The 27,981-nt window shown below is 50.4% G+C and overlaps 1 protein-coding gene across 1 annotated transcript; it reads left to right on the top strand.

Moving 5' to 3' along the window:
• Window positions 1-4,645: 4,645 nt before the first annotated feature.
• On the top strand, window positions 4,646-27,585 carry LOC140193752 (von Willebrand factor A domain-containing protein 5A-like). The gene is made up of 17 exons (XM_072250917.1): window positions 4,646-4,688; window positions 5,336-5,538; window positions 6,342-6,564; window positions 6,856-7,022; window positions 7,945-8,059; window positions 9,455-9,621; window positions 9,756-9,844; window positions 10,637-10,781; window positions 11,861-11,940; window positions 12,835-12,949; window positions 16,669-16,827; window positions 17,424-17,527; window positions 18,851-19,062; window positions 23,289-23,345; window positions 24,581-24,759; window positions 25,699-25,825; window positions 27,475-27,585. The coding sequence occupies exons 1-17, from the start codon at window positions 4,646-4,648 to the stop codon at window positions 27,552-27,554; spliced, it is 2,265 nt and encodes a 754-aa protein (XP_072107018.1). The 3' UTR covers window positions 27,555-27,585.
• The last annotated feature ends 396 nt before the right edge of the window (window positions 27,586-27,981 follow it).

The following is a 27,981-nucleotide window of genomic DNA, read 5'->3' as shown; positions in this document are numbered from 1 at the left end:
TTCCTGGAGATGCTGCCTGGCCTGCTGCGTTCACCAGCAACTTTTATGTGTGTTGCTTAAGATCAGGACGAGGTAGTTCGTGAGGACGAGAGATCATCTTATTGAACAGGGGGCGGGGGGGATTCAATAGTCTTATGACAGTGGGGTAAAAACTGTCCTTAAACCTGGAATGCTTACTTTTATTAATCTGGACATTGAATTCAAAAGTCAGGAAGTTATGTTGCAACTTTTTAAAACTGTGGTTCGGTCACATCTGGAGTACTGTGCACAGTTGAGGTCGCCCCACTATGGGAAGGATGCTGAGGCTTTGGAAAGTAGGCAGAAGAGGTTTAACAGGATGCTTCCTCGTTTTTGAGGGTTGTGCTATCAGGAGAGACTGGATAAACTTGGGTTGTTTTCTGAGTGGAGATCTGATTGAGGTTTACATAGAGTGGACAGGCAGTATCTGTTTCCCAGGGTTGAAATGTCTAATACCAAAGGGCATTGAAGGTGAGAGGGGGTAGATTCAAGGGGGAGATGAGGGGCAAGTACTTTACTCAGCAAGTTGTGGGTACCTGGAATGTGCTGCCTGGTCTGCTGGCCGAGACAAATACTTTAGAGGCTTTTGAGAGATGTTTGGAAAGGCACATTGATGTAAGGAAGGTGGAGGGATATGGTCATGGTGGAGGTAGGCGGGATGAATGTTTGGGTGTTTTTGATTTGCATTTTAGCTGGTTCAGCACAACATTGTGGGCCGAATGGCCTGTTCCTGTGCTGTACTGTTCTATGTTCTACGGTGCTTTCAGAATCAATGGGGGGGGGGGTGGAGGGGGAGAAGAGAGAATGTCCAGGATGGGTGGGGTCTTTGATTATTTTGGCTACTTTGCTGAGGCAGCAAGAAGTCTTGACAGAGTTCACGGAAGGGAGGCTGGTTTCCTTGGTGTGCTGAGCTGTATCCTCAACTTTCTTCAGTTTCTCCTGGTCGCAGGAAGAGCAGCTGCCAGACCGAGGCATGCAGCACCCAGATAGAGTGCTTTGTAGGGTGCCTCTCGCTATCCAAGGAAAATCTATCAAGCCTCCCCCCGGCCTCCATTGCTCCAGAGAAAACAAGCCAAGTTAGTCCACCCTGTTCTTGTAGCTCATGTCACCTAATCCAGTCAACATCCTGGTGAGTCTCCTGTCTACCCTTTCCAAATCCTCCACACCCTTCCTGTAACTGAGGACAGAGAGGAATCTGGAGAGGCTCAAAGGCAGGCAGAAGCTTGTAGGGCTGCATGTCCTGTCCTTTGCACACAAAGCCCTGTGTAAACATGTTCCTTTCTTTTACCTTTCACACGGTGACCTCGTGGAATTTGTATTCAGAACAGCAAGTGAACAAATGTGGTCCACACCCTCCACCCACCTACAGTGGCATGCAAATGTTTGGGCACCCCGGTCAAAATTTCTATTGCTGCAAATAGCTAAGCGGGTAAAAGATGACCTGATTTCCAAAAGGCATGAAGTTAAAGATGACACATTTCTTTAACATTTTAAGCAAGTGTTGCAAGGGGGCGTTGGGAGCTGACCCAAATGCAAGACACAGACACTGAAGTACGAGGAACTGGGCTATGAGTTTATCAAGACAGCAAGGGAAGTCGGGAAGAAACGAAGCTGGACACGGACACAGGCCCTGGTCTAAACAGGGATGCAGGGCCTGGGCTAGGACTTGGACTAGGAACGTGGGACTTGGATGAGGAACTTGAAACTAGGAGCCTGGACTCGGAACCTGGGTCTAGGCTAGAACTCTGTCCGAGGCTCTGGGACTCGGCTTGGACTGGACGAGGCTCTGGGACTCGGCTAGGACTCTGGACGAGGCTCTGGGACTCGGCTAGGAGTCTGGACGAGGCTCTGGGACTCGGCTAGGAGTCTGGACGAGGCTCTGGGAGTCGGTTAGGAGTCTGGACGAGGCTCTGGGACCCAGCTTGGACTGGACGAGGCTCTGGGACTTGACGAGGAATCTCCTGGACTGGACTAGAACACGAAGCCTGGAACTTGGTTTTAGCACAGGGAACACAGAGCCGGGAACCCTCCTTGGGTACAGGGCATAGGGCCGGGACTGGTGTAAGACACGGAACACTAAACACGAGGACACACAGAGACAGTACCAAACTCAACGATAGAATGTTCCTTATCTTGGCGCGACAAGGGTCCACTCTCATCTCGGCGGGGTTCTAATGCCGAACTTTCTGGAAAGAGTTCTGTAGCCGAGCCTCTGCGCGTGGGTTCTGACGGGGACTGAGACGAGGAATGATGAGGTTTCTGACGGGGATTCGGATGAGGACGATCCAGCGAAAGAAGCTGAACCCAGGAGCTATTTATGTAGCCAGTTTGAAATGAGAATCAGGCACCTCAATCAAAGTGCCCAACGGAACCGGGGAAAACAGGCAAACCCGGAATACGGAATAAACGGACCGGACCGTGAACCGGAATACGGATTTCACGGACCGGACCATGACAGCAAAATTACTTTTTTTTAAATTTCCATCTTTTACAGTTTCAAAATAACAAAAAAAGAAAACGGCCCGAAGCAAAAGTTTGGGCACCCTGCATGGTCAGTACTTAGTAACACCCCCTTTGGCAAGTATCACCGCTTGTAAAAGCTTTCAATTCTTGTTTGGGGGATTTTCACCCATTCTCCCTTGCAAAAAGCACCTAGTTCTGTGAGATTCTTGGGCTGTCTTGCATGTACTGCTCTTTTGAGGTCTATCCACAGATTTTTGATGATGCTTAGGTTGGGGACTGTGAGGGCCATGGCAAAACCTTCAGCTTTGAGATAGTCCATTGTGGATTTTAAGGTGTGTTTAGGATCATTATCTTGTTGTAGAAGCCATCCTCTTTTCATCTTCAGCTTTTTTACAGACGGTGTGATGTTTGCTTCCAGAATTTGCTGGCATTTAATTGAATTCATTTTTCCCTCTACCAGTGAAATGTTCCTCATGTCACTGGCTGCAACGCAAGCCCAAAGCATGATCAATCCACCCCCGTGCTTAACAGTTGGAGAGCTGTTCTTTTCATGAAATTCTGCACCCTTTTTTCTCCAAACATATCTTTGCTCATTGCGGTCAGAAAGTTCTACTTTAACTTTCATCAGTCTGCAGGACTTGTTTCCAAAATGCATCAGGCTTGTTTAGATGTTCCTTTGCAAACTTCTGACGCTGAAGTTTGTAGTGAGGACACATGAAAGATTTTCTTCTGATGACTCTTCCATGAAGGTCATATTTGTTCAGTGTCACTGCACAGCAAAACAGTGCACCACCACTCCAGAGTCTGCTAAATCGTCCTGAAGGTCTTTTGCAGTCAAACAGGGGTTTTGATTTGCCTTTCTAGCAATCCTACAAGCAGTTCTCTCGGAAAGTTTTCTTGGTCTTCCAGACCTCAACTTGACCTCCACCATTCCTGTTAACTTCCATTTCTTAATTACATTACGAACTGAGGAAACGGCTACCGGAAAACGCTTTACTATCTTCTTATAGCCTTCTCTTGCTTTGTGGGCATCAGTTACTTTAATTTTCAGAGTGCTAGGCAGCTGCTTAGAGGAGCCCATGGCTGCTGATTGTTGGACAAGGTTTGAGGAGTCAGGGTATTTATAAAGCTTTGAAATTTGCATCACTTGGCCTTTCCTAACGATGACTGTGAACAAGCCATAGCCCTAAGAAGCTAATTAAGTCCCAAGACCTTGGTAAAAGTTATCTGAGAGCTCAAATCTCTTGGGGTGCCCAAACTTTTGCATGATGCTCCTTTCCTTTTTTCACTCTAAAATTGTACAAAACAAAAATAATACACTAATCTTGCTTAAAATGTTGAAAAAAATGTTTCATCTTTAACTTTATGACTTTTGGAGATCAGTTCATCTTCTACTCACTTAAATATTCACAGTAACGGAAATTTTGACTGGGGTGCCCAAACTTTTGCATGCCACTGTATCTGACAGGAGAGGAGGTTTGGAAGCCCATCTTAGCTTTGCATTTACAAATGTGAATCAACATTTGCAGAGAGATCAACTGCTTCTGTAACCAAACACTGAGGGAACGTTTGCTGAGTTCCCACCCTACTCCCCACAGTAACATTCCTGCATTCACAGGAGTAGAAAAGCGAAGACTCTGCAGATGACAGAAAATCCGAGTTAAAAACCGAAAACAGTATAACCACTTATCAGGTTAGGAAATGTCCAGTGAGAGAGAAAAACGAGGGATCAGGGTTTAGGCGGATGAACCTTTATCGACGTACCTGGAAATATCAATCCTAAATGCACCAGCGTTGCCTCTCCATCCATAGATGCTGGTCGACCTGCTGAGCATTTCCCGCATTGTGTCATTGTTTTCTATTAGTGGGGGTGTGGGGAGGAGAGAAAGTAGTGTAGTCATTGTTGTTCCTGCCTCGTAGCTCCGTGGACCTCAATTGGATCGTGACCTCCATCACTGCCCACGTGAAGTTTGCACATTCCCCGGTTTCCACCCGTGCATATTGTGGTCGTGTTTGCCCTTTTCAGGATCATGGAGGCCTGCCAGTGATTTTAGTTGCTCTCCACAGCCTCCTAGCATTAGCAGGAGCTACGAGTGGCTCATTTCCTGCAGACCACCGGGGCCACACACAACACTCATGTCTTTGGTTGCATTTCAGCCGCACGATGGTGAGACCCTGTGGACTTGTAACGGCCAGGAATATCCCAGGTGAGCAGTTACCCCCGTTTACCACAGTTCCTTTCCACATAAGAGGACGTTTGTGCCATTGTGTCTGTGTTGTCTCACACAATCCCATTCCTTTACAAACTTCCCCAGTACCAGAGATGGATTTAGGATTGGATTGGGAATGGGTGGGGTCCATTGGGATTGTGAATGAGAAAGGGTGGGGTCTGTTGGGAATGTGCACAGTGGGAATGAATAGGAAAGAGAAGAGTCCATTGTGATTGTGTATGGTGGGAGTGAATGGGAAGGGGTGATCCGTTGCGATTGTGTATGGTGGGAGTGAATGGGAAGGAGTGATCCATTGGGATTGTGTACAGTGGGAGTGAACGGGAAGGGATGGGATCCGATGGGATTGTGTATAGTGGGAGTGAATGGGAAGGGATGATCCATTGGGATTGTGTATAGTGGGAGTGAATGGGAAGGAATGATCCATTGGGATTGTGTATGGTGGGAGTGAATGGGAAGGGATGGGGTCCATTGGGATTGTGTATAGTGGGAGTGAATGGGAAGAGGTGATCCATTGGGATTGTGTATAGTGGGAGTGAATGGGAAGGGGTATGTCCATTGGGATTGCCAATGGCGGTTTCTACACCCTAGCCCTCACCTTGTTATTCCCCCGCCCCCCGACCCAGTTCCTCTGAAGAAGATCTCGGTGCGAGTGGAGTTGAAGGGGTTTGTGGCCGATGTGTCTGCAGACCTGGAGTACAGGAATGAGGAGGCTTCTCTGCTGGAGGCCCTGTTCACATTCCCCGTGGACAGCAATTCTGCCGTCTACAACTTCCAAGCCACGGTGGACGGGAAGACGATCGTGGCCGAGATAAAGGAACGGGAACAGGTGGGAGTTGGGCGGGTGGGTGGGCAAGGGTACTGAGAGCTGTAGGTGGACGGGTTCCCGTAGGCGGATCAGAGGTTCGGGGTCTCTGAAGAGAGGGGGAGGGCTTGATGTTGTATCTTTGTCCTCTGAAGTGTATCCAGAGATCTCCTGGCAGACCTTAAGATGCAGAGATGGTGGAGTTTTTGATATGGCGACGAATGGAAGATCTGCGGTTCTGCATCCCAGGAAGACTTCTGGAGTGGGAATCCACTTCAGTGTCCCAGGACAGGAGGAGGAGAGGTTCGGAATTAGGGTGTGCAGGGGTGGAGATCTCGTTCAGGATGGAGGCGCAAGGACCCAGGGGTGGGAGTACAATTTTAGAGTAGGGATCTTGGGAATTTGGGTTGGGAGCTTATACGGTGGGGCAAAGGGTGGGAGAGCGGTGGCAGGGAAGGTGAGGCGCCTGCCAGTGGATGGGATGGGTCGTGTCCTGAGGGGAGCCTTGCCTCCCATGGTTAGGTCTTATGTCTAGCGAGATGGGAGCAATGGGGTGGTCTGTCCCAAGGTAAGCCCTTTGGACCTGAACTGAGAATTTTAATGGTGCCCCATACCTCATATGGGACCCTGGGATCTCAGACTCCAGTTTGGGACACACATATTCTAGAACCTAAGACAGATCCCTGGGATCTGGGACACGAGATGGGACCAGTCTCTGCATTGTGGTGTGGGGGAGAGAAAGAGACAGCTCTGGCGACCCTGTCTGCTTGATAAACAGCCTCCTCCTCTGTTCTCTGCCCCAAACCGCCCGCGCCCCTCTCCTCCAGGCTCAGGACGACTACGACGATGCCATCTCCTCCGGCCAGGAGGCCTTCCTGCTCGAGGAGGACAGCAGTAGCAGTGACATCTTCACCTGCAGGGTGGGCAACCTGCCCCCAGGCTGCGCGGCCACCGTCTCCTTCAGCCTGGCCCAGGAACTGCCCCTCGAGGCTGATGGTGCCGTCCGCTTCACCCTGCCCGCTGTCCTAAACCCCCAGTACTGCCCCGCAGGTAAGTTCCTGGTCCCAGAGAGAGGGTCACCCATCCATGCTGCCCTGCAGCAGGACAGGGTCAGACACAGGGTGAATCTCCCTCCACACCATCCTGACACACACACCCAGGGACAGGGTCAGACACAGGGTGAGGCTCCCTCCACACCGTCCCGTCACACACTCCCAGGGACAGGGTCAGACACAGGGTGAGGCTCCCTCCACACCATCCCATCACACACCGCCAGGGTCAGGGTCAGAATTCCCCATGCCGTGCACATGAATCTAACCAAACTACCTTCAACTCCCCCAGGCACCCAGGGACCCCATATACCCCAGGCCAGTGCCCCTGTGGACAAGCCACTCTACACTTTGGAGCTGGAGGCTCATTTCCACAGCCCACACGGGATCTCCCGGATCCGATCCAATTGCCAAATGACACCCGTGGAATTCCTCAATCCTGACAAGACGTCAGCCAAGGTAAGGAAGGCTGTTTCACACCAATATCCATCAGTGGGACGGTGGTCTTGTGGAGGGCAAGTGTCCCTCAGTCCATCTCCAAGGGGGGGATATCTGTATACTGACCGGTGTCCCTCAGTCTCTCTCCCTCAGGGGGATATCTGTACACTGACCGGTGTCCCTCAATCCCTCTCACTCAGAACGATATATGTACACTGACTGTTGTCTCTCAGTCCCTCTCCCTCAGGGGGATATCTGTACACTGACCAGTGTCCCTCTGTCCCTCTCCCTCAGAGGGATATCTGGACACTGACCGGTGTCCCTCAGTCTCTCTCCCTCAGGGGGATATCTGGATACTGACCGGTGTCCCTCAGTCCCTCTCCCTCAGGGGGATATCTGGACACTGACCGGTGTCCCTCAGTCCCTCTCACTCAGAACGATATCTGTACACTGACCGGTGTCCCTCAGTCCCTCTCCCTCAGGGGGATATCTGTACACTGACCGGTGTCCCTCAGTCCCTCTCCCTCAAGGGGATATCTGTACACTGATCGGTGTCCCTCAGTCCCTCTCCCTGAGCGGGATATGTGTACACTGACCAGTGTCCCTCAGGGGGATATCTGTACACTGACCGGTGTCCCTCAGTCCCTCTCCCTCAGGGGGATATCTGTACACTGACCGGTGTCCCTCAGTCCCTCTCCCTCAAGGGGATATCTGTACACTGATCGGTGTCCCTCAGTCCCTCTCCCTGAGCGGGATATGTGTACACTGACCAGTGTCCCTCAGGGGGATATCTGTACACTGACCAGTGTCCCTCAGTCCCTCTCCCTAGGGGGATATCTGTACAGTGACCGGTGTCCCTCAGTCCCTCTCCCTCAAGGGGAATATCTAGCGACTCTCTGTCGAGCTCTGTGTTCTGACCCTGTCTTGTGACCCTCATTTCCAGCTCTCCCTGGCGAAGGGTCACCGTTTCGACAGAGACTTGGAGCTCTTGATGTTCTCCGTGAGGGTCCATGAACCGAGCGCCATCCTCGAGGCAGGACTGGGGTCTGCTGCTCCAGGTGGGGGTGTGTTTGGGATTTGGGAGGGTTGGGGTGTGACATGTGGAAGTAAGGGGAGTGGGAGAGGGGTGAGGTGGTGTAGGAAGGGTGGGATGGGGTGGGAGTCCTGTAGAACATGGGGGCTATGAGGTGGAATTGGAGGGGTGGAGTGAGGTGGTGTTTTTGGGAGGCATGAGATGAGTTGGGTGTTTGGGAAGGGTGCTGTTGCAGATGTGTGTTTGGGCGCGGGTTTGTGCGTTGGGTTGAAGGTGGGGTAGAGTTTGGGAGCGGATTTTGTGAGTTGGGTTCGATGTCTTTTGGAGGGTGTTTGTGAGTTGGGTGTGGGGTTTGGGAGGGGGTTTGTGTGTTGGTTTGGAGGGTATGTGGGATTTGAAATTGGGTTTGTGAGTTGGGTCAGAGTGTGGTAGGGTTTGAGGTTTGGGAGGGGGTATTGTTAACTGTGTGAGGGGACATGTGTTTGGGAGGACGTTTGGGAGTTGCGTGGTATCTAGTGTGAGGTTTAGGAGGGGTTTTATGGTTTCTGTTGGCAGGGTGTGAGTTTGGGAGGGGATTTTGTGGGTTGGGAGAGGATTTTGAGAGTTAGGTTGGAGGGCTTTTGGAGGGTGATTGTGAGTTGGGTGGGAGTGGGGTGTGGTTTTGAGAGGGGGTTTGTGAGTTGGGTGGAGGTGTTTTGGGGTTCGTAAGTTGGTTTGGAGGAGCGTGTGGGTTTTGAGGGGCTGGTGAGTTGGGTCAGGGTGGGATGGTGAGTTGCTTTGGAAAGGAATGGGAGTGGTTGGGATGATGAGTTGCTTTGGAAAGCAATGGGAGTGGTTGGGATGGTGAGTTGCTTTGGAAAGCAATGGGAATGGTTGGGATGGCGAGTTCCTATGGAAAAGAGTGGGAGTGGTTGGGATGGCGAGTTCCTATGGAAAGCAATGGAAGTGGTTGGGATGGCGAGTTGCTTTGGAAAGGAGTGGGAGTGGTTGGGATGGCGAGTTGCTTTGGAAAGGAGTGGGAGTGGTTGGAATGGTGAGTTCCTATGGAAAGGAGTGGGAGTGGTTGGGATGGTGAGTTGCTTTGGAAAGGAGTGGGAGTGGTTGGGATGGTGAGTTCCTCTGGAAAGGAATGGGAGTGGTTGGGATGGTGGGTTGCTTTGGAAAGGAGTGGGAGTGGTTGGGATGGTGACTTCCTTTGGAAAGGAGTGGGAGTGGTTGGGGTGGCGAGTTGCTTTGGAAAAGAGTGGGAGTGGTTGGGATGGCGAGTTCCTATGGAAAGGAGTGGGAATGGTTGAGTCCGCCCTTGGTCCGTATCCTGAACACGCGAGCCATCATCACAGAGTTGGTCTTTTAGCAAAAATCGTCTCTCTCTCTGCATGCCCCCCCCCCCCCCCAACATGCTCCTCTTGCCCCAACACAGGAACTCTCATGGCCAACCCCACTGTCATGGTGAATCTCTTCCCCCGATTTCCTGAAGATTCCCAGGGCGTGCCGGCAGGCGAGTTCATTTTCCTCATGGATCGGTCGGGCAGTATGGGCACATCGATGTCGCACGGAAACCCCAGGTCCCGGATCCAGTGTGCCAAGGTAAATCCCGCCCGGGATGCTGAACGAGCCTGAATCAGTAACGCGGGTCTGTTTCGATTTTCCGGCCGGGATGTGGAGTTGTGGAAATGCCCACAAGAGTCTTCAGGTCTCACAAGTTCTGTTCCCCTCCACAGGACACACTGCTCCTGCTCCTCAAGAGCCTTCCCATGGGATGCTTCTTCAACATTTACGGATTTGGGAGCCGCTTCACCTCGTTCTTCCCGTAAGTGGGAATTCTGATCTGATGACCAGGAACCTGAGGGCCAGAATTCCTGGGTTGCTCCTCCAGCCTGAGTTTAGCCTCATCATGGCAGTAGAGGAGGCCATGTATGGACATGTCCGAATGGGCAGGATCTGCCGGTTCCAACCCAGTTCAGCTCTGTTTTCCACTCCCATTCAGATATGTCCATACATGGCCTCCTCTACTGTCATGATGAGGCAAAACTCAGGTTGGAGGAGCAACACCTCATATACCGTCTAGGTAGTCTCCAGCCCCTTGGTATGAACATAGAATTCTCCAACTTCTGGTAATTTCCTCCCCCTCCCTTCCCCTATCCCTATTTCATTCTGCCCCCTCCCCCAGCTGCCTACCATCTCCCTCTTGGTTCCGCCTCCTTCTACTACCTATTGTGTTTTCCCCTATTCCTTCTTCACCTTTCCTGCCTATCACCTCCCTGCTTCCCCTGCTCCACCCCTTTATCTTTCCCCTTACTGGTTTTTCACCTGGAACCTACCAGCCTTCTCCTTCCCACCCTCCCCCCACCTTCTTTATAGGGCCTCTGCCCCTTCCCTCTTCAGTCCTGACGAAGGGTTCTGGCCCGAAACATTCACTGATCGTTTCCATGGATGCTGCCTGACCTGCTGAGTTCCTCCAGCGTGTTGTGCGTGTTGCCCCGATCTGTTCTGTCAGCCCCACTTCTCTGCGCTAACCCCATCCCCTCTGCTCCCTCCCTATGTCTGCCTTGGACGTAGTTGTCATGCTGCCATCAGATTACCTCCCCCTCAACCTGTACAGGAAGAGTGTTGAGTACAATCAGACCTCCATGCAAAAAGCACTGTCTAAGCTGAAGAAGATGGATGCGGATATGGGTGGGACAGAGATCCTGCAGCCCCTGTCGGCCATCTACACAACACCCTGCGTGCCAGGACACCCGCTACAGGTAAAGTGTATCGTCACCCCTCCCTGTGGGTCTGCCAAGAGAGGGAGAGACAGAAAGTGTGGAAGAGAAGGAGAGAGCGAGAGGGAGGGAGGGAGGGAGGGACTGAGATGGGTGGAGTGAAGGACTGAGAGTGTGAGACACGAGGGAATGTGAGAAGTGGCAGATGGGAGAGGAAGTGAGAGAGTGAGGGAAGGAAGATGGCTGAGAGGGAGGGAGAGAACAAGAGAGGGGATGAGAGAGAGGAACGGTGAAGAGAGAATGTGAGTGGAGAACGAGAGAGAGAGAGAGAAAGGGGAAGAGAAAGAGTAGTGCAATTAGACAAACAGGTATAAGAGGAGCACAGAAATACAGAATCTGAGGGATGAGAAAGAGAGAGTGTGAGAAGAATGGAATGGAGAGGGGAAAGATGAGAGAAATTAAACAAAGGTGGGTAATCAGAGACGGGGAGGAAAAAGAGTGAATGGGGAAGGAGAGAAGGTGGAGTAAGAGTAAGAGAGACAGAAAGGAAGGAATGTGACGGGGCTGTGTGGAGGAAATAATAAGAGGCGGGGGAATGACAGAGAGAGAGAGAGAGAGAGCGAGAAGTGGTGAGTGAGGGTAACACTGTAGGATTGGTGTGCTGACACTGGAGGGACTCAGAGGAGATTCACCAGGACCGTACCAGGGACAGAGCGTCTCGGTGATGAGGAGAAAGTTTGGTCTCTCTCCTCAGAGTGAAGGAGGGTACGAGGGGACATGACTGAGGTTTATAAAATTATGAGGTGTATTTCCCCCACATCAGAAGTAGGTAAAACTGGAGGCTGTTGATGTTGGGCAAGGGGTGGGGAAGAGATGTAGAAGGAATCTAAAGAGGACATTCTTCACAGAGAGGAGCAAGGCCCTGGGACAAAGGAGAGACTGCAGTTACTGATGGCATTTACAAAGTGTCCAGACGAGCACTTGTGTTGTCTAGGTACAGAAGGTGACAGGGTAGTTACTGGAAGATGTAAACCATATGGATGGGTGCTCTATGGTCAGTATGGATATGATGGGTGGAATGGCCTGGGTTTGTCCAGGATAACTCTCTGCCTCTCTCCTAGCTCTTTGTGTTCACGGACGGTGAGGTGTTCAACACCAAGGAGCTGCTGGCTGAGGTTCAGAAGAACAGCCCCAGCCACAGGTGAGGGGTGTAGGTGTAAGGTGGGGTTGCTGTCCCTGACACAACCCAGACAGACTCCCTTTACACCTCCTCCAAACCTCCCCTCCAACTTGTCACCACCTGCCCCTCCAATAAACCTGCCTGCCCCTCAAACTTGTCCCCGCCTGCCCCTCAAACTTGTTCCCATCTACCCCCAACTCGTCCCAACCTCGCGCTCTCCCGCTCCCCTTCGTCCCCACCTCGCACTCCCGTTGTCCCGGTCCCCACCGCACCCTCTCCCAAACCTCATCCCCACTTTACCCTTTCCCTCCCCCTTGTCCACAACTCAACTTCCCACACCCCTCTCCCTACCCCTCGTCCCTGCCTCACCCGCCCACTCACCCTCGTCCCCACCTCACCCCCTCCCATCCCTCGTCCCAAGTCACCCTCCCACTCTCGCTCGTTCCCACCTCCTCCCCACACATTCAGCTATCTCATCCCCCAATCGTCTCCTTGTTCCCCCATTCTTTTCAGTCCTCCACCTCTCCTTTTCTCCCCACCCCCTTCTCCTTCGAAGATCTGTCTCTTCCACCTTAACTTTTTCTACCGTTCTCACCAACTGCCTCCTCCCATCTCTTCCCAATTATCCCGCCCTATAATATTGGCTTATTCCTCTTCCACCCCCAATCTTCTGCAGGTTCCTTCCACTCTTTTCTCTTCCATCGTTTCTTTCTCTCCTTTCATTCCCCTGCTCCTCAATCCCATTCCCATTTGGAGCGAAATATTACCAGAGGTTTCTTCAGCCCCACTGTGAAGACAGCAACGTTGGGCAGGAGCAATGGCAGCATCATATCCCAGCATGCAACGCGTCAGAGAAACCCATCTATTACTGAAAGTAAACCATGGTGGTTCACCGCTCCCCATCCCGTTCTCCAGGTGCTTTTCCTTCGGGATTGGTGAGGGGGCCTCCACAGCGCTGATCAAAGGCATCGCCAAGGCGGCCAACGGGAGTTACGAATTCATCACCGGGGAAGACAGGATGGAGCCCAAGGTACTGAGACAGGGGCAGCGCTGGAATCCCTGACGTGCTGGGGAGGGATGTGCAGCGACTCTAGTGAGGGGGTGGGGAGGATGGGCATTCGGGTGTGGGGGAACCTTGTGGGGTTCACCTCCAGACAGATACACAGTCGCGAGCCAGTGTCTCTTAGTGGCCGATCTCAGAGTCCTGGGTTCAATCCCAGCTGCCCCACTGAGTGAGTGTGTGTGTGTGTGTGTGTGTGTGTGTGTGTGTGTGTGTGTGTGTGTGTGTGTGTGTGTGTGTCCGTCCGTCCGAGAGTATTTGGCGGGTGATAGTGTGTGAGTGAGAGAAAGTGTGTCAGGGAGAGCTTGTGTGTGAGTGTGTGTCTGAGAGAGGGAGTGTGTGAGAAAGAGGGACAGTGAAAAAATATGTATGAGAGAAAGTGTGTGTCAGGGAGAGATTGTGAGTGTGAGTGTGAAAGAGTGTCAGAGAGGATTGTGTGTGTGTGTGTGGGGGGGGGACAGAGAGAGAGACTATGCATCAGGGAGAGATTGTGTGTGACAGAGCATGTCAGAGAGCAAGGGACTGTCTGCGTGAGAGAGAGAGAGATACTGTGTGTGTGTGTGTGAGAGAGAGAGCGCGAGTGACTCTGTGTGTGTGTGAGAGAGAGAGAGCGCGTGACTCTGTGTGTGTGTGTGTGTGTGAGAGAGTGAGTAACTGTGTGTGTGTGTCAGAGAGCGAGTGATTGTGTGTGTGTGTGTGAGAGAGAGAATGAGTAACTGTGTGTGTCAGAGAGAAACTGTGTGTGTGTGTCAGAGAGCGAGTGACTGTGTGTGTGTGTGTGTGTGTGTGTGTGTCAGAGAGTGACTGTGTGTATGTCAGAGAGCGAGAGACTGTGTGTGTCAGGGAGTGAGTGACTGTGCGTGTCAGAGAGCGAGTGACTGTGTGTGTGTCAGAGAGTGTCTGTGTGTCAGAGAGCAAGTGACTGTGTGTGTGGGGTCTGCACGCTCCAGCTGTCACCCCATGGGATCCCACCCCCGAGGCTCTGGTTCCCTCCCACGTCCAAGAGATATCTGGGTCTCTCTCCAGGAGACGTGCGTGTCACTGGGTTAGTGGGCTGTTGCGAATTGACCCTCCGGTGAGGGGTGGAATCTGAAAGTAGTATTGATGGGAATGTGTTGGTGGCTGGTGGGCGGTGGGGGAGGGATTTTTCAGTCGATCAGTGGTGTAAATGGAGGTCAGTACAGACTCGATGGGCCGATGGCCAATCTCTCTTGGGGGAGAGGGTGGGAGACATCTTGGCGATGGGGTGATCCTGGAGCCAGGCAGGGTCAGGTCTGAAGGAGGAGTCCCTGTGAGGGTGGGAGAGAGGTGTCCAAATCTAGTGGAGGAGGAATGAGGAAACCCGGACAGGGCAGGACTCTGGGACGAGTATTAAGAGTCAAGCCCCATGAGTTTGATGGGACGATGAGGAGAGTCTTCTAAAATTTATTTTATAATCCTGAAAACTCTCCAAATTCATTAAATAATTTTAACAAGGCAGGAATAGATTCCTCAGGATTTGATATATATACCAATAAATCATCTGCATACAGAGAAATCTTATGAATAGGCTCATTCACAGAAATCCCATAAATATCTTTAGCTTCACGGAGGGCAATAGCAAGGGGTTCTAATATTAAATTAAATAACAAAGGACTTAATGGACAGCCTTGTCTTGTCCCCCGTGAAAGCTGAAAAAAGGAGACAGTTATTAGTAATAACAGTAGCAATAGGAACTTTATATATCATTCTAATCAAATTATTAAAATTAACACCAAAACCAAAGGTGAATTGTTTCCTATAAATGAATCCGTTTCTATGTATGTCAATACTCCTTTCAAAGTCACAGATTCTTTTAGTTATTTAGGTGTCACAATCACTAAGAAATATAAGGATCTTTATAAAGCCAATTTTTTCCTTTGCTAGACCCTATGAAATATTTATTTAGTAGATGGAGTCCACTTACATTTTCACTTGTTGGTTACCTCCGTATAGTCAAAATGATGATTTTACCAAAACTTTTATATCTGTTTCAGAATATCCCTGTTTTTTTGACTAAGAAGTTTTTTGACCAGATTGATTCTATTATTTTATCTTTTATCTGGAATAACAAAAGACCAAGAATTAGTAAATGTCATTTACAAAAGTTGAAAAAGGATGGAGGTCTCGCTAATTTAAGAATGTATTACTAGGCTGTTAATGTGCGATACATGTCCTTTTGGTTATATTGGGTTGATAAGAAGGATCGGCGTATCTGGGTAAATTTGGAATTGAAAGCTTTGAAACAGTTTTATTTAACTTTATTACTGGGAGCTGCTTTGCCTATACAATTAGCTAAAGTTGCTATTTTAAACTTATACTCTGTGATTAAGCATTCTTTACGAACTTGGCTTCAATTCTGCAATTTTTTTAATCTTAAACAATTTAAGCCTTGTGGTTTAATTTATCGAAACTACTTTTTTAAGCCTTCTTTGAGTGATCCAATTTTTCTACTTTGGAAAAATAAAGTTATTGATTCTCTTTTGGATTCATTTAAAGAAGGCAGACTGATGTCTTTTGAACAATTAGTTGATAAATATTCGCTTTCATACTCACACTTTTTACAATATCTCCAACTTAGACATGTCTTACAAAAATATTTAAGTAATTTTCCTTATATATTGGATGCTGATCTGTTAGATATTATTATGAGTATGAAGGTTCCATTGGAAGAATTTTTAATTTACTATTACAATGGGATAAGCGCCCTTTATTTAAGATTAAACAAGATTGGAAAAAGAAACTCAATTTGACTTTTACAACAGAAGATTGGATGTGGATTCTGAAGCTGGTTAACTCTTCTTCGATATGTGCTAGTCATTCACTGATTCAAATTAAAATTGTACATCGATACCATTTGACGAAGGAGAGATTGTCTAGAATATTCCCTAATGTTGATAGTTATTGTGATAGATGTAAAACTGAGACAGCTACACTGACACACATGTTTTGGTTTTGATCTATACTGGAACAGTTCTGGAAATCAGTTTTTTCGACAATTTTTAAAGCACTGAAAATTAATCTACAACCTAACAAATTAACTGTGCTTTTTGGAATAATTCCTCAAAATATCCGTGGTATCTCTGTGTCTGACCAACATGTTATTGCATTTGTTACATTGATAGCTAGGAGGGCCATTTCGTTGAGGTGGAAGAATACAACGGCTCCCACTTTGTCACAAAGGTTCTCTCAAGTTATGTTATGTCTTAGTTTGGAGAAAATTAGAAGTCGAAGCTTTGAACCTATATTTGATTTTGAGAAAGGATGGGGTTCATTTGCTCATTATTATCATTTGAGTTAATTGACGGATTCTCCACAATCTAATTGTAAATTTTTTTTGGTACTTTTTTTTTGCTGGCGGTTTGATGTTGATCTTTAGAAGCTTTATGTATGACACATGGCTCTGGGGTTGAACACTGGGTGGGATTTTGCTTCTTACCCACTTTTCTTGCGTAGTAGTGGTTTTTTTCATCACAAAATTTTTTCAATCTTTAGATAATTTTTTTTTCTTGAGACATTGTAAGTGTTATTTACTTCGATGTACTCGTGTTTATTTTGGAAAAAAAATTTTAAAAAAAGATGAGGGGAGTCTTCGTCTGGGGCCTGAGGGGGGCCACTGAGATGGGATGGAGCCTTTGGAAAGGGCTGCATTGACCTCTCTGTCCCGACAGGTTCTCCGGACCCTGAAGTACGCCCTGCAACCCAGCGGGACCGGGCTGAGCCTCAGCTGGGACGTGCCCCCAGGGGTAGCTGCCGTATTGCTGTCACCCCTCCCCAGCACGCTCTTCAACCAGCAGAAAACCATTGTCTACGCCCAGCTGAAGGGGCAGGTGAGGGAACCAGGGCTACTGGGGTGGGCACCGAGGCAAAAACAGGATCTCTTCCCCTCTGGAATATTTTGTTGCAAGGGGAGTTTCTCCATCTGCAGTCCCTGCTGAAAGGAAGCATCTCCCAGTCAGGGACCCCTCATAAAGAGGGTGTCTCTCTCAACATGGAGCCCTGTGAAGAAGGGGTCTATCTCTCTCCAGTACCCCTGAGCTAGGCAGGGCCAGGGTTGAAGGAGGAGGCGTCTCTCTCAACATAGAGACCTGTTGAAGAAGGGGTTTCTCTGTCCCATACCCAGTTGAAGGGGAAGCCTCTCTGTCAGGATCCGCTGTTAAAAGGGGAGTCTCCCTCTCCTTTAAGAAGCCCTGTTAAAGGGGGAACTCTCTCTTTCAGGGTCCCCTATTGTCAGAAATATCACTCTCCATCAGAGATCCCTGTTAAGGAGTGAGATCCCTCTTCACTGGGTCCCCTGTTTTTCCAATCGGGGACCCCTCTCTGTTTGGGACCCCTGTTACAGGGGTGGGAGGTTCAGCTGGCCAATGAACTTCAGGTCGGTGGCTATTGACCCTGATATTCCCTGACTGTTTTTCCTCTTTCACAGGTGGACCCCACACTGGGGTGTGGAGTGATGCTGAAATATTCACTGGGGGAGCAGCAGATACATGTTGTGAGCAGGTTCAGTTTGAAACCAGTCGAGTGCGGGAGGTAACTGTCCCCTAAACCCACCAACACGGCACCCTCCCCAGCAGTATGAAGAGTCTGGCTCCATCATACCCGTCCCTGTCCCCAATGAACGATCACCACAGCACCCCCCCCCTTAACTCCCTCTCCCTCCCACCTCCTGAATTGTCAAGCGATCCGTCCCCCATCTCCAGGGTCCAGTGAGAACCGAAGATTCCTGATGGATCCATCCCCGGTGACAGGAATCCCCCCTGACACAACATTCCCAAACAGCACAATTCCCTCTCACACACACACAGACAGACGCACGCACAGACAGACAGACAGACAGACACGCACGCACACACATACATACTGAAACACACACACACACACACACACACACACACACACACACACACATATACACACAGACACACACACAGACACATATACACACGCACACAGACACACACATAGACACATACACACTGAAACACACACACACACACACACACACACACAGACACATACACACTGAAACACACACGCACACACACATGCACACACTGAAACACACACGCACACACACGCACACACTGAAACACGCATACACGCGCGCGCACACACACACACATATACACACAGACACACACACAGACACATACACACACACGCACACAGACACACACATAGACACATACACACTGAAACACACACACACACACACACACACACACACACACACACCCCAATCCCCCCCTCACACACATTCCCCCACAAACACACAGACCCACACGCAAACCCAGACACACAGACCCAGATCCACTCACACAGAGACACACACACAGACTGGTGGATCTCAGCAGGCCAGGCAGCTCTGCATTGCATGTGTTCACCTGTGGACTGATTGTTCTTGCCAATAACACCCAGGCACCATCAATCTTCATCATTCCCCCATCTTTCCCCCTCTCTCCCTCTCCCTCCCACCTCCCCTTCTCCTCCTCTGCCCTCCCTTCCCCGATACTACCCTCCCTGACACTGCCCCGACCTTCCCCGAAATCGCCCATTCTGAAACGCCCCCCACTCCGACATTTTCCCTCGTTTCCCCTCGACACTTCCCCCCTGACACCCCCCCGACATGATCTCTGTGATGTCTGCTGCCCCTCCCATCTCCATCTCACCGCTTCCTCTGCTCCTCCCTGACACTCACCTTCCCCCTTGCCCTGCCCTCTCTCACACCCCATTCCCCTGACCCTCCGCTCCAACCCCTTGTCCCACACTGCCCCACTCCCACCTTCCTCTCAACTTTCATCCCCTTTCCTCCTCCCCGTTCACTCTGCCCCCTACTGCCCTCCCTCCCTGCAGCTCCTCTGTCCACCGTCTGGCAGCCAAGGCTCTGCTGGGATCTCTGGAACTCGGGCCGGACCGCGACACGGAGCAGGTGAAGAGGCGTCTGGTTGAGATCAGCACCCAGGCCAACGTGGTCTGTTCGCGGACGGCCTTCATCGCCATCAACAAGGAGCTCGGCCAGGCCGTGCAGGGACCCGTTATCCGCAGGGACGTCCCCCTCTGTGTAGGTGGGTGCTGCTATTTGCCCTGGAGAACACCCCTCTATCCAAACCCCCTCTCTCCCCTCTCCCACTCCATCTCTCCCTCTGCCCCTTCTCTCCCCTCTCCCCCCCAGCTGACACCTCTACCCCCTCCATCACCACTGTCTCACTGTCTCTCTCTCTCTCTTTCTCTCTGGTGAGAGATACCTGCTCTCTCTGTCCTTCAGCCTCATATCAGCCTTGGATGCTAAAGATGCAGTCAATGCTAAAGATACAGTGCCCTTCAGCCTCCTCAAATTCAGGTGGGTGATCCAGCTCCTCACCACTCTCGCTGCCTCTCACCCCCTTCCACCCACTCTCTCTCACTCACCACCTGCCTCCCTCCCTCTCATATCTCCTCCCCCTCTCTAACGGCTCCCTCTCACTCTCCCAGACTCTGCTGCCTCCCTCTGTCACTCTGAACCTTCTCCCCTCTCTCTCCCGTTCATATCACTCCACTCCCCCCTCTCTACTAAGGACGGCAACCTCTGGCTTGCTGCCTGTGCCACGTGCCAGTGAGGGTACAAATAGGATGATTCTGCAGATGGTTGAGGAATTGGTGCTGGGGGCACGGTTTCAGGTTTCTGCATCATTGGGATCTCCTCTGGAGCTGATATGACCTGCACAAAATGGGTCGGTGCACCTGAACCCAAGGGGCAACAATATCCTTGCAGGCAAGTTTGCCAAAGCTGTTGGGGAAGGTTTACACTAATTTAGCAGGGTTATGGGAACCAGAATAACAGGGCAGAGGATGGGCCAGTTGCTGGACTGTAGATACAACATGTAGTGAGACTGTGAGGAATGACAGAGAGATGATGGGGCAAAATTTTAGTCCACACATTCACCACTCTCTGCATAAAAAAACTTACCCCAGACATCTCCTCTGTACCTACTTCCAAGGACCTTAAAACTGTGCCCACTCGTGCTAGCCATTTCAGCCCTGGGATAAAGCCTCTAACTATCCACAGGATCAATGCCTCAAGATGTAGAATCATTGTAGGTAGAGGTAAGAAACTGCAAGGACAAATAGACCCTGATGGAAGTTATATGCAGGCCTCCAATTAGTAGACAAGATGTGAGTACAAATGATCATGGGAGACAGAAAAGGCATGTCAAAAGGACAATGCTATGATAGCTATGTGACGTTTCAATATGCAGGTAGATCAGGAAAATCAGGTTGGTGCTAATTTTGGATCCCAAGAGAGAGATTTTGTAGAATGTCTATGAGATGGCTTTTTAGAGTGGCTTGGTTTTGAGCCCAAGGACATATAAGATTTCTGGATTCTGGATTGGATGATGTGTAATGAACCAAATTTGATTAGGGAGCTGAAGGGCAAGGAACCTTTAGGAGTCAGTGATCATAACATGATAGAATTCACCCTGTAGTCTGAAAGGGAGCAGCTAAAGTCAGTGTATCAGTATTACAGTTGAATAAAGGGAATTGCAGAGAGATGTGAGAGGAGCTGGCCAAATTTAATTGGAAGGGAACACTAGCAGGGCTGATGGCAGAACAGCAATGGCTGGAGTTTCTGGGAATAATTTGAAAGATGCAGGATTGATACATCCCAAAGAAGAAGTAGTATTCTAACAGGAGGATGACAGAACCGTGCCAGCAAGCGAAGTCAAAGACAGCATCAAAGCAAAATATTATAGTTGGGAGCTTAACATCCAAGGACATGCGTATAATATAGCACTCCCCCCACAGACAGACAGACAGACACACATACACACACACTCACACACAAACACACACACATATTCAGATACACAGACACACTCGCAGACACTCAGACACACATAGACACACACACAAAGGCACACAGACACTCAGACACACAGGCAGACATAGACACAGACACACTCACCGACAGACACAGAGACACAGACAGACTCCATCACAAACTCAGATGCACACACTCAGAGCCACATGCAGACACATACGCATACACTCAATCATAGACAGATACACACAGCCACACACACAAACACATAATTGCAGATGCACGCCGACACATGCGTAGACATGCACGCTCGTGCTCAGACACGCACATACACTCCCAGACACAGACACACTATCACAGATACACATTCACCCAGACACACACAGACACTCGGATACAAACACACACACTCAGAGACACGTTCACAAACACACTGACATGCAGACACTCACTCAGACACACTCAGTTGCAAACTCAGACACACACAAGTACACAGACACACACTGGTGCAGACAGAGACACACATGCTCAGATGTCACACATGTACACACACAGTCAGACTCTCAACCACCCGGACACTGAGACACACTCTGGGCCACACAATCAGACACTGAGACACACACACTCTGGTGTCACATGCAGACACACACGGGCGCACGGGCGCACACATGCACACACAGACACCCTCACACACAGAGAAACTGGCAACTGAAGTCAAAGACAACATAAAAGCAAAATATTTTATTTGGGAGCTTAACATCCAAGGGTACTCCCACCACAGAAACACACACATACACAGGCAGACATGCACATGCAGACACAAACACATTCACATATTCAGATACACAGACACACTCACAAACATACACACACACTCAGACATGTAGACACACATATTCAGACACAAACACACAGAAACACTCAGACGCGCACACTCAGACACTAAAACGTGCACACTCAAATACAGGCAGTCCCCAGGTTACGAACAAGATCCATTCCCAAGTCTGTCTTTAAATCAAATTTGTGGGTAAGTTGGAACAGGTACATACGGTTCTTATTTAACGTCAGTTAGTCAAATGTTTGTCTCAGTACATAGTATATATTTTATCTTTCTATGTATATAAAACACTTAAGAAACACTTCCAGGTACACTAAAACATCTTCGTGTACATAATAAGAGTACATAATAATAATACAACAGTAATTATAAAAGTAATTACATATGGTACTGTACTGAAGAGAGAGAGAGAGAGTGTGTGTGTGTGTGTGTGTGTAGGTATACAGTACTGTAAAAACATTAAAGAAACAATTCTTGAAATAGATTAAAGAGAAAAATAAAGAAAAAAGATCATGATTAGAGGTTAACACTTACTGTTTTTCCATCAATGTCTTGCATACTGGAAGGGGCATGTGTGAGGTCACATTATGATAACGTTAATAATTGGATGATGCAGGAGAATATATTGGAGCGATGACTACTGTTGAAGATGATGGAGCGATGGCTACTGCTGAAGATTATGAAAATATTTATACTCTTGGAGAGTATAAAGCGATGACTACTGTTGAAGATTATGGGCTTAGCGATGGAGAGGATGGACCTGGTGCTGGAGACATGCATACAGACACATATTCAGACACACATGGACACAGACACACACAGAGACAGGGGCACAGACACACACAGATGCACTCAAACACACAGACAGATACAGACGCACTCAAACACACACATACATACAAATGTACTCAAACACACACACACACACACACACACACACACACACAGCACCTTCCCCCTCCCCTTCCCCAGCCCCTTCACACTCCCCATCACCCTCTCCTGTCCCCTTCCTCTGTCCCCCTTACACCTTACCCCTCCACCATCCCCATTCTCCATTCCCCGCTCCCCTCCCCCACTCCCCCTCCCCCTCCTCTGCACTACCCCCCTTTTAGTTCCACCACTCCCTGCCCCTCTCCTGTCTCTCCCCGCTCCCTCCTCCCCTTCTTCCCTCCCTCCTCCCCCTCCCCTCCTCTCTCCTCCCCTCCCCCTCCCCTGCACCCTCCTTCTACACCATCCCCTAGACCTTCCCCCTGCACCCTCACCTCTCCACCCACACCACAGTCCCCTTCTCCCTCCGCCTGCCCCCTAACCAACCCTGCCTAAACCCCCACCCCATACCCTCCCCTACCTCCTACTAACGACCCCTAGCCCTTCCCCCACCCTCTACTCATCACATCCCAACCCCGCTACCGCTTCCCCTACTCCTACTCTCAACCCACGAACTCCTCCCGCTCCCCCTCCTCATCCCTCCCCTCCTACTCCCCCTACCCTCTCTGCCTCCCCACCACCCCTTCTCCCCATCCCCTCTCTCCTAATCCTTTACACCCTTTCCCCTCCCTTCATTCCCCTTCTCCCCCTTTCCCTCACACCTCCCCCTAACCCCGTCCCCAGCAGCTCTTCATGTCTGGGGTAATGACTCTCTTTCTTGTCCACAGAGGAGCTGGATCTTTCCTCGATACAAATTTGCTCAGCCAAGCGAAGCTCTGTGCCTCGTAAGTGAAAATCTGTGTGTGTGTGTGTGTGTGTGTGTGTGTGTGTGTCTTCTGACCAACCATATTCCCCCTCCCCTCTCTAGTATCCACGTGACTCTCTGTGTGCAGTGGTCCGACTAAATGGTGCAGGATACAGTTGCAAAGGTAACAAACGTGCCAAGCACAATCACGCACACTCTCTCATATACACGCGCAAACATACCCACAAACACGCACACACAGACATGCAAACATGACGCAGACCACAGACAAGCACAGTTAAAAACACACGCATTGGGACACACACACACACACACACACACACACACAGGCAGACATGGACACAAACACAGACACACTCACAGACACATACAGAAACACAAATACACAGAGACACACACAGACTCATTCAGAAACTCAGACACAGAGACACACACACACACACACACACTCATACACAGACACACACTCATAGATAGACATTCACCCAGACTCGCACTCAGACACACACACAGTCGGATACAAACACACACACTCTGAGACACACGAACAGACACATTGACAGACACACTGACATGCAGACACTCACTCAGACACACATTGATGCAGACTCGCAGACACACGCTCAGACGCTCACTCAGACACACACACACACGTGCACATAGACACACACACACATATTCAGGCACACAGACAGCCACACAGTCAGACATTCATATTAAGACATATACACACACACACACACACACACACACACACACACACACATTCAGACAAACACGCACAGATGCAGATACAGATGCAGACATACACATAAACACGTACATATACACAGACATGCAGATACACATTCATACCCACAATCCGACTCACTCAGACACACACACACAGACACACACACTCACACATGTATTCAGACGCATATTAAGATACACATTCAGACACATATGGACACACATATATTCAGACACACACACGTATACACACTCACAAATGCTCAGACACAGTCAGAGACAGAGACACACACACACACACACACACACAAGCACCACTGTTGTCTCACACTTTCACGCAGACGGCACTGGATCATGGTGCTGACGCAATGAGCTGGAACTGCGTAAGACAGTAACAGAATAGAGTATCAAGTGAAATAGCTACAGAGAAGTGCAGAGCGGGTGCAAGATCATAATGAGTTCAACCCGGGCCAGTGAGCTGAGCAGAGACACCCTTCCACTGACCTCTCTCCTTTGCTGAAGCATTTGAACGTCTGTGCGACCGTGTCAGCAACACCGTGACTCCCCCTGCCCCAGAGGACTCTCCGGTGCTGAAGCTGATCGCGCTGCAGAACGCTGACGGGTCGTGGGCCCCGGACCCCAGCCTGGAGTCACTGCTGGGCCTGAAGCCCAGCCAGGTCAGAGGAGGCCTGCCCCTGAAGGTGAGCTCCAGTGTTGGGGGGTGGTACCCTGATTGCTCAGCGCGCTGGGGAGACCACAATGGGAGTGGGGCAGACAGCGATAGTCTCCTCATTGTGTCAGCAACAGTCCAGGGAAGGTTCAGTGGACTGGTCCCTGGATCTGCTGGGTTATCCTAGGAGGAGAGGTCAGACTACTGGGATTGTCTGTGTGGGAGAGGAAGAGGGGACGGGATTGCAACCTGTCCCAACCTGGCGGTGGGGTCCCAATGCATAGCGTGTCTGACCCTGTCCCTGGAGTGTGCAGCGGGACGGTGTGGAGGGAGCCTCACTCTGTGTTGAAGGGGGTTTCACCCCATTTGACCCTGTCCCTGGGAGTGTGTGGCGGGACGGTGTGGAGGGAGCCTCACCCTGTGTCTGACCCCGTCCCTGGGAGTGTGTGACGGGACAGTGTGGAGGGAGCCTCACCCTGTGTCTGACCCTGTCCCTGGAGTGTGTGATGGGACAGTGTAGAGGGAGCCTCACTCTGTGTTGAAGGGGGTTTCACCCCATTTGACCCTGTCCCTGGGAGTGTGTGGTGGGACGGTGTGGAGGGAGCCTCACCCTGTGTCTGACCCCGTCCCTGGGAGTGTGTGACGGGACAGTGTGGAGGGAGCCTCACCCTGTGTCTGACCCTGTCCCTGGGAGTGTTGAGTTATTCATTGACTGCCACATTCGGACATTGAGACCAAGTCTTTGATTATATTTAAAACGGACATTGACAGGTTTTTGATTAGTCAGGGTGTAAAGGTTACATGGGGAAGTCAAGAGATTGGGTTTGAGGGGGGAAATAAATCAGTCATGATTGAGTGTCCGAGCAGTCTCAATGGCCTGGATGGGCTCATTCTGTTCCTGTGTCTTATGGTCTTACGGGTCTGTGACCGGCTCCTGCTCAGTGCCTGTCCCCTGTTCTCCCACTTTCAGGATATGGACCTCACTCTGTGGACCACCATCTTGGCCGTGATCTGGCTGAACGCCTTTGCTGCCGACTCCAAGGACGAGTGGGATCTGCTGGTGAAGAAGGCCCTGTCCTGGGTCAAGGCCCGAGCAGGTTAGGGCAGAGGGTGATGGCCGGAGCGCCAAGTTAAACAGCTCAGGGGTTCGGGTGGATCTGTGCAGGGAGAAGGGTGGGCGCTGTTTCAGGTGGAGACTCTGTGTCGGGGATGAGAGTGGAGAAGGGTGGGAGGCTGGTAGTGAAAGGAGAGGGGCAGGGGTGAGGCAGGATAGGGTAGGTTGAGGGATGGAAACAGGGTGGGAGGGGGTGATGGTGCTGTCATTCTGGAAGGAGAACCTCTCCCTGGTTAGGCGGTGGGAGAGAGGAAAGGAACTCGAGGGGAGTGAGTGGATCCCGGAGACGGACATGGAGGATTGTGAGAGCTGTGAGACCCATGTTCACGTGCTGGGGCATTTTTGTGATCAAGACGGAGGGGTTCAGACAGTGTGAATGCATGCAGGCCTTTTCACCTCTGACTGGGTGAGAGTGGAACTTGAGGTGATAGGTTTCGGGTGAAAGGTGAATCTGAGGGGGTCTTCACTCAAAGGGTGGAACGAGATGCCAGTGGAAGTGGTGGATGTGGGTTCATTAATAACAGGGAACACGAGAGCACAGTACCGTCCCTTCAGCACACCATGTTGTGCCCAGCTTTGTAGATCATTTACAGGTCGGGACAGAGAAATGGCAGATGCAGTTTAATTCGAGTGTCAGAGAGGTCAAACATAGGGGGTAGGTGCACTGTTAGTGGCAGGGCCCGAAACAACAGCATTGACGTAGGGAGGGATACTGGGCTCCAAGTTCACAGCTCACTGACAGTGACCAGGCAGATAGATAGCGTAGGAAGGAATGCTTGCTTTCATCGCTCAGGGGGTAGAGTGGAAGAGTCAGGATGTCGTGTTGCTCCTATATGAAGATTTGGTGAGGCCACACTTGGGATATTGTGTGCAGATCTGGTCACACAGATGACAGAAAGGATCGACAGGCTTTGGAGAGGGTGCAGAAGAGATTCACCAGGATGCTGCCCAGTTGAGAGGGGATGTGCTACAAGGAGAGGTTGGACAGGCTTGGGTTGTTTCCCCTGAAGGCTGCAGGGACACCTGATAAAGTTTATAAAGCTACGAGTGGAACAGGTCAGATAGACGATACTTTCTTCACCCAGAGTAGACATTTTTTTTGGCGCAGATTGGTGATATCGGCTCAGGAGGATATCTGTACACTGACCGGTGTCCCTCAGTCCCTCTCCCTCAGGGGGATATCTGTACACTGACCGGTGTCCCTCAGTCCCTCTCCCTCAGGGGAATATCTGTACACTGACCGGTGTCCCTCAGTCCCTCTCCCTCAGGGGAATATCTGTACACTGACCGGTGTCTCTCAGTCCCTCTTCCTCAGGGGGATATCTGTACACTGACCGGTGTCTCTCAGTTCCTCTCCCCCAGGGGGATATCTGTACACTGACCGGTGTCCCTCAGTCCCTCTCCCTCGGGGGGATATCTGTACACTGACCGGTGTCCCTCAGTCCCTCTCCCTCGGGGGGATATCTGTACACTGACCGGTGTCCCTCAGTCCCTCTCCCTCGGGGGAATATCTGTACACTAACCGGTGTCCCTCAGTCCCTCTCCTTGTTCCATCTCTTCACACTGATCTCCCTGCCTTGGTCTAACAGCTATTTTAACTCTTGCCCCCTCTCCCACCACCACCTCCCCCAGGTGCGGACCACGTGGAGTGTGTGAAAGCAGGAAACCTGCTTTTGAAATCCGCTGTTCTTCCTGAGACACTCGGACTTTGAGGGAATTCCTGGAGAATCCGGGAAGGGAACACGTTGGTGTCAGTGCTGGTCTGGCTGCTGCAATGGGCTGTCACCACAGTGGCCGCCTACTGTGCCCTGTCGTTTCATCCCACTTCCATCCTCCACTTTGTCACAGGGGATGCCTTGGTGAGGCTGGTACCTCTGGTACTTCATGGGGCTTTGGACATTGTGTTAATGATGGTGATGGTCACTGCCCCAGGAATGATATCCTGTCCCAAACAAATCTGCTTGTTCCTTCCAGCCTGCTTGTCTTGTAATTTGACTGAGTTTTCCATCTGGCACGGTCTCCTTACCATGTAGAAATGAGGTTGTTCAGCCCATCCAATCTGTGCTGTCTCACAGAGCAATCCCCATTCACCTGTAACCCCTTCTGTCCCGTCAACTCTCCCCAGATTCTGCCCCATGA

The sequence above is a fragment of the Mobula birostris genome, unplaced genomic scaffold (genome assembly GCF_030028105.1).
Source record: "Mobula birostris isolate sMobBir1 unplaced genomic scaffold, sMobBir1.hap1 scaffold_806, whole genome shotgun sequence".
Classification (NCBI taxonomy): Eukaryota; Metazoa; Chordata; class Chondrichthyes; order Myliobatiformes; family Myliobatidae; genus Mobula; species Mobula birostris.
The sequence above is the reverse complement of the archived record's forward strand: the minus strand, read 5'-3'. Positions and strand labels throughout refer to the sequence as shown.

Coding starts and splice junctions, on each gene's coding strand:
- LOC140193752 (XM_072250917.1), top strand. CDS start 4,646: ATGGTGAGACCCTGTGGACTTGTAACGGCCAGGAATATCCCAG. Junction 17,528..18,850: donor AAACCAGTCGAGTGCGGGAG/GTAACTGTCCCC, acceptor CCCTCCCTGCAG/CTCCTCTGTCCACCGTCTGG. Junction 23,346..24,580: donor CAAGCGAAGCTCTGTGCCTC/GTAAGTGAAAAT, acceptor CCTTTGCTGAAG/CATTTGAACGTCTGTGCGAC.